This window comes from Pyrgilauda ruficollis, unplaced genomic scaffold (genome assembly GCF_017590135.1).
Source record: "Pyrgilauda ruficollis isolate IOZ18807 unplaced genomic scaffold, ASM1759013v1 scaffold86, whole genome shotgun sequence".
Lineage (NCBI taxonomy): Eukaryota > Metazoa > Chordata > Aves > Passeriformes > Passeridae > Pyrgilauda > Pyrgilauda ruficollis.
This window is the reverse complement of record NW_024530599.1, coordinates 4,748,403-4,759,579: the sequence shown is the minus strand read 5'-3', so window position 1 is coordinate 4,759,579 and position 11,177 is coordinate 4,748,403. Positions and strand designations below refer to the sequence as shown.

At 58.3% G+C, this 11,177-nt stretch overlaps 1 protein-coding gene across 5 annotated transcripts; it reads right to left on the bottom strand.

The window, feature by feature from the left end:
* Nucleotides 1-2,325: 2,325 nt before the first annotated feature.
* On the bottom strand, nucleotides 2,326-10,209 carry LOC121364632 (protocadherin-10-like). Of its 5 annotated transcripts, XR_005956886.1 has the most exons (5): nucleotides 5,344-10,209; nucleotides 4,136-4,194; nucleotides 3,944-4,032; nucleotides 3,411-3,731; nucleotides 2,326-3,086 (listed from the first exon to the last, which is right to left on the bottom strand). XR_005956886.1 is itself a non-coding variant. In XM_041488040.1 (4 exons), the coding sequence occupies exons 1-4, from the start codon at nucleotides 7,816-7,818 to the stop codon at nucleotides 3,484-3,486; spliced, it is 2,871 nt and encodes a 956-aa protein (XP_041343974.1). In that variant the 5' UTR covers nucleotides 7,819-10,209; the 3' UTR covers nucleotides 2,326-3,483. The 5 variants fall into 5 exon arrangements, 2 of the variants coding, with proteins under 2 accessions (XP_041343974.1, XP_041343975.1); XM_041488040.1 differs by having other exon boundaries at nucleotides 2,326-3,731; XM_041488041.1 differs by lacking the exon at nucleotides 2,326-3,086 and having other exon boundaries at nucleotides 3,615-3,731; nucleotides 3,944-4,046.
* Nucleotides 10,210-11,177: the final 968 nt, after the last annotated feature.

Sequence of the window (11,177 nt, the reverse complement as noted above, 5' to 3'; positions counted from 1 at the left end):
TGAGCAGTCTGTTCAGCACCACGAGAGCACAAACCCCTGTTTGTGCTGGTGCCCAGAAGCACTGTGTGCCTGCCTTGCATGGCCTGAAGTGTTTTGCAGCCAATTGCACCACATGGCAGCTTTCCCACCGTCCTAGAAGCAAATCTCAAGCTGGCTGGCAGGTCCCTGAAAGCCAAATTTGCCTCTGGATCTCTGAGAGAGCTGGAACATGTGAGAGGGGCATCCTGAGAGTGTTCTGCTGAGCAGATCTCCAAAGGAGCTCTCATGCCCAGTGCATTACCAGGCTACAGAAACCAGCTAATGCTCATCGGCTGTGCAGGAGTGTTAGCACAGGGAGAGCTGTAAAAATAACTAGTTGTAGGGCAAAGACCTTGCATTTTTAATGAGACCCTGTCCCTATGGGAGATCTTCAAAGGAGATCTCATCTATTAGATGGACGATTCTGACCAGACATGCCCTTTGAAGAGGGATAGTAGTGTGGTTGAATTAGATTTATGCAAGTCCTCTCTCCCCTAAAGCATGTCCCTTTTTATTGTCCTTTTTATCAATATGGTGGTTGAAATGAAAGATTGAAACTGAGCTCTTGTCAGTGCAGGTTTTCCTTCAACTAAGCAAAAGTAGATTCTGGGGGAAGGTGGGGTGCTGGGGCCTGGGCTGGGTGCTGTGCTGCTCAAATCCCTTTTGGAAGGTGCCTGAACTGAACATGCAAACCTGGGGGTCAGCAAGAAGTACAGATATGTGTGTGTGTGTATCTGTCATGGTCAGGAGTAATGGACAGCACATGGAGGCAATTCATTGGGCATCACTGAGGCTTGGTAGTAGGGATCAAAAAATGCCAAGAAAATACTCTGGAGAGTGACAGGGGAGGTGGCATACCTGTCCCCTTTTGCTCGACCCCATGATTTTCCAAAGACAGAGATACAAAATGCAACTTTCAAATGCCTGTGGGTTTTGGGGGTCAGCTTTGAGATCAGTTCCTCTTTGGGAAGCCAAACCTGGGAATCTGATACAAAACAGCAGTTCCATGTGCTCATTTAGCCCTCGGTGCCATGAAGCACAGGGTGCACTGGGTGCTTTTGGTGTGTGAGCTGGAGCACAGCGAGCAGCCGGGCCCTCCTGCAGGGGGGCTGCATCCTCTCCCAGAGCCTGACCAGCACCACCTAAAAACACAGCAGAGATACTGCCAGGGTTAATCCAGGAGGGGGAGAGGCTTGCTGCCCTGCAGGGACTCAGGTCCATTTGATGCTTTTATTACTTCTTGAGGCTGTTATTAATCTTATTGTATCGCTTTACATAATTCCCTTGTTCTTTTGAAACAGTGGAACAGGCTGTTACTGTACAGAGGTCTCAGGGTAGCTGTTTGGGGTTCTTTTTTACCCTTAACACTCTCTGGAGACCCTTGAAGAATGCACTTGGCAGCATAAAATCCTTCATCCCACTGTCTAATTGGGACAGGGAATATTTCATCTACCCGCAGTCAGGCAGATGTGAGCTGGGACTGAAGTCACCAGAAGCAGCCAGGTCTCTTTCATGTCCAAAGCTTTGTCCTCCCGGGCCCCTGGCTCCCACGAGGCCCCTTTGAGTGCTCCCTGGCCCTGCTTCCACTGAAGAGCACATTGCCCACTTGCAGACAAGGACTTTTCTGGGTTAATCCCAAAAGCCGCATTGCAGCCTCCCCAAGCCAGCCACCAGCAGGTTCAGGGTATGGGAAGGTCAACCATGGCCTGGCCACCTCAGGACTTCATCTGGAGGCCAACTGCTTCCCACATCAAGCCAAGAGACATCCCACCATCAGACACAGGCTCGCCTATCCCCAGGGGGCTGGCCCCTACAGCTGGCACAGATCCAGGTTATCTCTGTGGCCCCTGAGGCAAGCTGTGAGTGCCTATCCAGGGGAAAGGGTAAATTAACCAGAGAAATCACTGTAACAACCACGAATTGTTCTGCCATTAGTGCCACGTCCAGCCCCTCTCCCCAGCAGCTTGTGGATGCCCCCACCATGGTGCAAATTGCCCCTGCCCGAGCTGGAGCATGGGGCAAGGAGCTGTGTGACATCTCCAGCTCCTTCTGGCCATGACTCCAGAGTGCTCCTGAGCCCAGGGAAGAAGGGAAAGGGACCCTGAGCCCCCAGAATCCAGGTGAAGTGAATAAAATGAGCTCTCGGCATAAAAGGAGCTCTCTGCTCCAGAACTCAGAAGGACAGACGTATTTCCTGGAGCTGGGAGTGCTGCTCCAAGAGCTGTGCAGCAATCCCTGCTGTCATGTGCAACTCAGGGACAGCCAGGAGCCAGGGTGAGCTATTAAAATACAATTTATTGGTACAAATCAGACAGAGTGAAACAAACTCAGTTTAGAAAGAGCTGTCATGTTCTGCACAGATGGATTCAAAATGAACTGTCCCATGACCAGAGCAATTGGCAGTGATGACAGACAGACTGGTGGACAGGTGCAGGGTGCACAAGGCAGGGGAGAGACTGTGCTGGGGCTGGAGTCCTGCCCTTGAGGGCTCCTGACTGCCAGCTAAAGGTTCTAAAAGAGAAACAGGGCACACTTGGAGATGTTTGTCCTGTGCAGGTGGGGCCCCCAGTGCACCAGTGCAGGGATTCCTCCAGGCATTCAGGACTTGGGGAACACAGAAATCCGAGTGAGGGCAGGGGCTGGAGGGAAGAGACTGTCACCTGTGCTGGGGTCACTCCAATGATTGGAAACTGTTTTTCGTTCAGATGATGTTGCCTTAGGCTAGAGAGCTACCCAGCAGGGCCTCACCTTGTGCATCTCTCAGGTGCTTAAGCTAGCAGCCCCTCTGGCCATCCAGTCCGTGTGTGCACGTGCTGCTCCTGAGCAAAGGCTGGCTCTGCCCTGGACCCGGGCTATGTCCAGCCCTGCAGGCGCTGGATCAGGGCTGGAAGAGAAGCCCTCACGAAGGCTGGGTTTTGCACTCACTTCCCAGAGAAAACAGACACCAATTGCTGCTCTAGACATGCAACACATCCCGCTGGATCTCCGGGACAGAGCAATGGTCACTGTCCCAGTGGGTAATGTCAGGCTTGGCTGAACCAGGCTTGGTCTGGACACGCTTTCCATGCCTACTGGGACAGAGATACAGGCATGCAGCTCAGTACATTCACACAGCCAGACAAGACAAAGAAGTGACAATGTTTACAGAGATGAATGGTCCCTAAGGGGACATGGGAATGGGTGAACTCAAGGCAGATGTGCTTAAATCTGGTCATATGGACCTCAAACAGCACCTGCTGCCAATACAGCTCTGCAAGATGAGATGGGAGAAATTCCCCCCGCCACCACCCCCCAATCCCTGTAATTTTCAGTCTCTTGCTCCTTAAATCCTTCCCACGTGCTCTGTTGAGCCACTCTCCCAGCAGCCCCATAAAGTCTTGAGTGGTCCATACATGGAGGCGCGTGCTGTGGGTGGACCTGGCAGCTGAAATAATGCAGAAGATTCCAAGGATAGAGCCATCCAGGCTATTTCAGGTCGTTGTTGATAACCACACTGTCACGCATGTCACAGTAAGTTGTCATCTTCTTCCTCTTGCCAAAGGTGGAGAAGCTGTTTTTGTTCTCCCGGCCTGGGAAGAGGGGCCCATCCTTGCTGGAAAGCAGAGTGGGGGTGCCAGGGATGTAAACGTTGTGCTGATAATCCAGGGCTGGGTACAAGGGGCTGTACTGGGGTGTCCAGATGCTGTTGGGGCCTGCTGAAGCCTTCTGAAACTCTGGAAAAAAGATGAGTGTAAGATTGGCTCAGGTCACATCCACGTCCCAGGATGCAATCCCTGTGTCACCAGCCTCCATCCTGGTGCCTGGACACCCCATCCACCCACAAAACTTCACCACTGCAAGGAACAGGGATGTGATGCCCCCACTGCACCTCCAAAAGTGACCAGAGGGTCTGATCTTGTATCAGCCCCAGTATCCCAATACTAACCAGAGACAGGGGTCACCAGTGTGCACAGCCTCTCGTGTTCCTTCTGGAGGGCTCTACGGATTTCTCCCATATCTTCCAGGCTCTGGGAGCTAAAGAGAAGAGACTGGTTCAAAGCTGTGTCAGACATAACCTCCCCATTCCCATATCCCCCTTCCACCTGCTCCCTGTGTTCCCCAGTGCTGGACTCGGTACCTTTTCAGGGCAGGTCTCTGTGTGTTCGGAGGCAGCCAATCTGTGTTGGGCTGCTTGGCCTGGAAAACACAGGGAACAGCAAGGCTGGTTATTGGGACCCTCTGTCAATCAGCCCTGGGACGCTTTGTCAAAAAACCCAGCCCTGCCAGCACAAGGCTTCAGCAGGCAGGGATGCAGGACATCTCCCCTTTCCCTGTGTCCTTTGTGGAGAATCAAGCAGCACATTCCTGTTCTGGGGAAACTGAGACAGCATGGAATCAGCCTGTTCCCTTCTGGACCTTCCTCACCCTCCTGAGATATTGGGGTGGTTCTGGGCTTGTCCTCTGCCTCTGGGGGTTTTAAGCCTGTCATTCTGGGGAGAGACAGGTGGTTTTCCTATTTCTGCTAATTTTTAACAGCCTTTTTTGCATGTGCAATGTTTACTTAGCCGAGGTCTGAGGTACTAAATGGTGAGAGATGCAGAAATCAGCTGTGTGCTTGATGTCCCAGGAGGGTTGCAAAAGCTGCAGGAAAATCTAATTAAGTATTAGGGGAGAGAGTCCAGGGGTGCAAGGAGACACATGGAGAGACTCTCTTGGCAGAGAGTCTTGGGCTCTCCTCGGAAGGGCTGGTTTATTAAAAGTCAAATGTAAGTGGATTAGACGCCTCATCACTCTCCATCCTTGTAATCGTGTTTTGGAGAGTCTTTCTTCGGGAAAATGAGGCATTCCTCATTTCAATACCTAACAAATGTTGACATCAAAATCCTGCCCCAAAGACCTCACTCCCTGCCTGCTGGCACAGCCTGGTGCAGATCAGCAGCCAGGCCCGGGACGCTGCGGGCCCTTGCCAGCACAGGGGGAGCAGAGCAGCAGCGATGCTCACACTGTCCCGGTGTGAATTGCTTACCCACGCCAAGGAGAAGCCACCCCCACCATCCCACTGCCCCTAGGGCACTGGAGCATCTCTGTTGCCTCTAATGGGTACAAAAGACGGTGAGAAGGGATTTCCTCTCGCCTCAGCCGAGCCTGGCGCTCCCCCGGTAATTAGACCCGTCGGGAAGCTCGGTGGAGATCCCGCTGCCTGACGGCTCCTAATTCCCGCACTGATCAAAGGCTCCGGTTGTTCTCTGGGAGAAGCCGTGCCTGGTTTCCCTCGTGGCAGAGGCTGACGGAGGGGGCTGGGGGGACCTGCGGAGTGCCGCTAAGCACTGCTGGGCAATGTCTTACCTCTTTGGAGACCTGGAGATGCTGGTCTGGCCGGGACCGCTTCCCGGGATCCTTCTCGTTGTTCCGGGGGGGGCTGCAGGGTTTGAGGAACATGAAGTCGCTCTGAGCAGACTCAGGACCAAGGCAGACCTTGTAGCAGTAGCCTGGGGGGCCGCCCGCAGGCACATCGAGGCAGGTGGCAGCCGTGGTCCCTGCAGGAGGCTGTGCCGTCAGGTTGGAAGTCTTCAGGCCATCAGAGGAGGGTCTGGACCCAGGACAGCAGTGGCAGCGAGGTGGCGAGCAGCTGTCCCCTTGGCGGGAGCGCCGCTCTCCGCGGCAGCGAATGGCTGTGAGAATGAGGATGGCGAGAAGGAAGGTGAAGGAGATGGAGCCCAGGGAGACAAGGAGATAGAGCGTGAGCGGGGAAGATGAGGAGACCTCTGGAGGGAGGCTGAACTCGCTGAAGTCGGAGAGAGTCTGGGGCATGGTTTCCACCACCGAAAGCAGGAGGGACACGGTGGCAGAGAGGGCTGGCTGTCCACCGTCCCGCACCTGCACCACCAGCTGCTGCCGGCTCGCATCCTGCTCCAGAAAGGAGCGGAGCGTGCGCAGCTCACCCGTGTCGGGCGCTACGCTGAAGAGGGTGAAGTCAGTAGCCTGGAGGAGTTGGTAGGAGAGGCGAGAGTTCAGCCCCGCATCTGCATCCACCGCTGACACTGTGCCCACGAGGTAGCCAGGCCTGGCTGATCGCGGCACCAGCTCAGTGGCAACGGAGCCGTTGCGCGGCATGGGGGAAACGATGACCGGAGCATTGTCGTTCTGGTCCAACACAAAGATGTGGACGGTGACGTTGGCACTGAGTGGGGGAAACCCTGCATCCTGTGCTTGCACCTGGATCTGGAAGCTGCGGATCTGCTCGTAGTCGAGGGAGCGCAGGGCGTACATGTGCCCGCTGTCTGAGTTGATAGACACGTAGGTGCCCACAGGCATGCCGTGGATGTGCCCGTCGGCAATGGAGTAGGACAGGTAAGCGTTTTGTTGGCAGTCAGGGTCTAACGCACTGACAGAGCAGATGGAGGCACCTGGTGCATTGTTTTCCATCACATAGACGCTGTAGGAGGGCTGGAGGAAGCGCGGAGCATTGTCGTTCACATCAGACACAGGGATGGTGAGGGTGCTGCGGGTCAGCAGGGCAGGTGAGCCCATGTCTCGAGCCGTGATGCTTACGTTGTACTCCGGCACAACTTCCCGGTCCAGCGCTTGCGTGGTGACCAGCGTGTAGTAGTTCCGAAAGGAGGAGCGGAGCTCAAATGGCACATTTGGGCTGACCTCACAGCTCACACGCCCGTTGTCCCCAGAGTCCCGGTCCAGAACACTGATGACAGCGATCACAGTGCCTGGGGGGGCATCCTCCAGCACGGGTGTGGACACAGAGGTGAGGGTCACCTCTGGCGCATTGTCATTGACATCGAGGAGGTGCACAAGCACCCTGCAGTGCACAGCCACAGCCGAAGGCCCACGGTCCTTGGCTTGCACGTAGAGCTCATGGAGGCTGGCCCGCTCATAGTCCAGGCGGCCCTTCAGCAGCACCTGCCCACTCCGAGGCTCCACACGGAAGAGCTCCCGGACACGTGGCGGTGCGTGTCCACTGAAGGAGTACTCAATCTCCCCGTTGGGGCCCTCATCCAGGTCAGTAGCATTGAGCTGGATGACCAGAGTGCCAGCAGGAGCATCCTCAGGAAGGCTCACACCATAGGAGGGCTGGTCAAAGGCAGGCACGTTGTCGTTGGCGTCCAGCACTGTGATGAGGATGTGCGCCGTGCCTGAGCGTTCGGGGACGCCACCATCGAGAGCGGTGAGCAGCACCCGGTGCACACGCTGCTGCTCGCGGTCGAGGGCACGCTCCAGCACCAGCTCTGCAAACTTGCTGGCATCACTGCGTGTCTGCACCTCCAGTGAAAAGAAGCCGTTGGGGCTGAGGCGGTAGGTGTGCACAGAGTTGGTGCCCACGTCAGGATCCTGGGCGCTCTCCAGTGGGAAGCGAGCACCGAGCACAGCAGACTCGGCCACCTCCAGCACATATTCCTGCCAAGGGAAGGTGGGCGCATGGTCGTTGATGTCCAGCACCTCCACCTCGACGCGGTAGAGCTCCAGTGGGCTCTCGACGAGGAGCTGCAGGTGGAGCAGGCAGGTCCCCCCGGCCTCACACACCTCCTCCCGGTCAATCCGCTCGTTCACAAAGAGGATCCCGTTCTCCAGGTTCACCTCCAGGTGCTGCCTGGCCCCGGCCCGTGACACGATGCGGAACCTCCGTGCTGACAGGGTGGACACATCCAGTCCCAGGTCCTCACCCAGGTTGGCCACAAAGGCTCCGTGCTCCAGCTCCTCCGGCACGGCGTAGCGCAGCTGCCCCTGCGCCGGGGGTCCGGCCAACAGGAGGAAGAGGAGGGAGCGGAGGAAGAGCTGCCCCCGCCCGGAGCCTGCTCCGGCCCCCATGGCCCCGCGGCAGTCCCGGGAACGAGGAGTCGCGCCCGCGCCGCCGCCTCCGCCCTCGCCTTCCCTTGCCTCTTGCACTTTCAAAGAGTTTAGGGCTCCCGGGGGCGGCGGAGGAGGGCCTTGCCCGGAGCTGCGGGGCCGAGCCGCGGCCACCGGCAGTGGTTTAACCCTTTCTTTGCTGGCCCCCGCAAGGGGCTGCAATCCGGGTCCCGGGGCCACAGCAGAATCTGTTTACCGGAGCCAGACGCACCTGAGGAAGGGACCACCTTCGGGGAGATCCCGTTAACGGCGGTGGGAGCTCCAGCAAGACCGATCGCTGCCCGGGGCACCGGTATTACCCCGCAGATGCTGCGTTCGGACCCGCGGTAGATTAAGAGGAGCCCAGATCGCGGCTGCTGCCAAATCCCCCGGCCGCGTCCCCCGCCGTGCCGATCCTAACCTTTACCAGATGGTTAAGCCCCTCCAGACTTGATTACATTTCCCTGCACACCGTTTTCCTTGTAATGCGGAGTTTTTAATTACAGGAGCAGGGGGATTACAGCCCTGGATAAAGCTGAGCCCATCAGCGCGGAGGCATAGAGACCCCCCCTTTTTCCCTGCCTCCTTCCCACCCCCGACACCCCGCTTGCCCACAGCCCCGCGTCCCAAATCCTGCTCTCCCACCGAGCACCCCAGTGTCAGCCCCCTCGGGCTCTCGGCGCACGGTCCTGCCCAGATACCCCAGGATCTGCCTCCCCACACCGCCAGCGGTGCCCCCACCGCGGGCACAAACTTTCCGCCCCCCGCGGAAGGCGAGGGGGAGGCGGGAGCAGAGCGAGCCGCGGGTCCCCCGCCGGCACCCGAAGCGCGACAGACGGCGGCCCCTGCGCCCCCCCTTCCCCTCCCCGCCCCGGTACCGCTCACGGTCCCTCCGCTGGCCGATCCGTTCTCCCCGCAGACCCGTCTCCAGCCGCCGCCGCGCCCGGGCAGCTCCGTGAGTCGCCTCCCACCGTCGTCGTCCCCGTCCCCGGGGGCGCTCGGTAACGGGACGGGGCGGCCGCTGCCCCCGCCCCGCGGCTGCCCAGGGTGCGGATAATCCCCTAACGATCTAGTTAAAGGCTCGAAGGGGCTCGGAGCGGCTTTAGCCGGGCACTGATATTTCACCGCCTTTGTCTCTGCTTACCGGTCCCCGTTGGGAAGGGAACAGCCGGCCCCAACCGCTCCCCCCACCTTGCTCCCCACGGGGACCCGAGTAGGAAGCAGGATCCAGAGGCGACCGGGAGACCGGAGGAGGCAGGAGGCGGCGGAGCTGGTGGGGTTTGTCGGGCTGGGAAGAGGATTTGGTCCCTGGGAGTGCAGCGAGACCTACGCGGGACGTGCCGCGCTCGTGGGGTCGCCGGTCGGGGAGGAGGGCTGGCGGGGCGGACAGGTGGAGGGAGAGGAGCGCCCGGGGCACGCCCGGGGCTCGGGCCGCTCACGGGTGGAATCGGGACGGCTCCCGGTAAGTGAAGCCCAGCCTGCATCGGCAGCGCCGGTCACTGCCAGCCTGTCCCCCGCGCCATCTCCCACGCCAAGACCACCCCTGGCGGCGTCGTTGTCACCCCCGCCCCGATCTGTTTCTTTCTAATCCCCCTCCAATCCCCGATTTGCGCCCCCCCTGCTCGGCCCCCTCCCTCCGTCCATCACCGCCCAGCCCTCCCCGGGCTGAGAGGCCGGAGGTGGGATGGAGCGGGTAGCACTCCTCCGGGAGCCCCCTCGAGTGCTGCTCAGGCCAGAGGGGGATTGAGGGTGGGGGTGAGACGGGACACAGAAATTTTCGGGGGTCTTATTTCCTTCCCTCCAGTCCTTCTCCCGTCTCCGACCAAACGTATTCTGCAAAATCACTGGAGCGGCTCTGGTCCTATTGTTTGATTTAGAGTAAAATATTCACCATCACCTTCTGCTCCGCCAGGTACACCGGCAGGATCCGAGCCCCCCCCGACTCCCTGCCCGGTCCTTCCCGCCCTTCTCCAGCTGTGCTTGGTAATGCACCCCCCACCCCTGCACATCTTCATCGCTGCTTCCTTGGGGGGGAGCCGTGTCATGTCCCCCCTTGCTTCCCTTCCCTAAGGGAGATCACAGGATAGTCCCATCCTGTTCCTTTTCCTCATCTCCCCAGACCTTGTAGTCTCTTCTAGCTCACCTCCCAGACCCCACAATTCCAGGGGACCAAGGTCAAACGGGGTGCGGGTGTGGGAGGGGTTAAGGAGAACAGACTTGTTCCTAGGATCCCTTTCCTGAAGGAAATGGCTCGGGCTGGGGGTGCTGCAGAGGGGTGAGGAATCCAAGGAAGAACCTTTTTTGGGGGAACATAGCAGAGGAAGGTGAGCAGCAGGATCGGGGTGATGGAATGGGGACAGTGCACCACTAACACCCCACTTCATACCCTATAGATTTTAAGGCCCCTCTTGTGGTGCAGAAGAGCTTTCTGCTGCCAGCCCTGTTCTCTCGGGGTAGGGAATCAGGATGCGGCTAGAAGCCTGTTTTTGGAAAATGCTGGAAGCTGGAAGGGGGTCTGTCTCTCTGAGATGTCTTGGCACAGGCGGGCGGGTGGCCAGCTGCCGCAGGTCAGCACTGATGTGCCTTGGCAAGGAGAGATCCGGGTGGGATGTAGCAGGAGATGCCGTAGGTTGAGCTGCCTTGGAAAAGTCACGCAGAGAGCAAAGGACTGGGGGGTGGGAGGAACAACACTCAGCTGCCTGTGGGCACTAAACCTTGCCCAGACACCACTGTCACTCCATTTTCCTGCCTGCTGCGTTCCGGGGCAGCAGAAGGGGCTGCAAGAAGCGCTGTCCCTGCCAGACCACAGAGCCCCTCCCCCAGCTCCCCAGGGCGCCCGCCTGCCCAGCCGTGCATGTGGCTGCGCTGCTCCCTCCTCGCTCCAAGCGGGAGCAGCTACAGTTTGTGGTGCCCAAGAGGGCAAACACAGCGGAAGAGGGGGGGTTTCTCCTGGTGGGAATGAGAGCAGCCCTGGCCCTGCAGCTGGGAAGTCACTCCGGGGTTGCTTCTGTAGGGTCAGGTGCTGGGGATTCGGTCTGTGAAGCTGCAATGCTCTGTGCAGCAGGATGCCCTGACCAGAGCTCCTTCCACTTCAAAACTTTGGTTCCCTGCCTTCCTTTGGGAGGAAAACCCATGCCCTGAAGGGGATGGTGGCTGTCTAGCATGTTTATCAGGGCTGGTGGGCACTCTGCCTGCCCTTGTGTGCTGGGATGCAAGATATGACATGTGCCTACCTCCTTTCAGAAGTGCACAGGGACAGGGTGAGGAAGTAGGGGCATGAGCTGGAGAAAGGAAATTCTCATTAAGGAAAAAAATCTTCATAATGAGGGTGTCACAGGAAC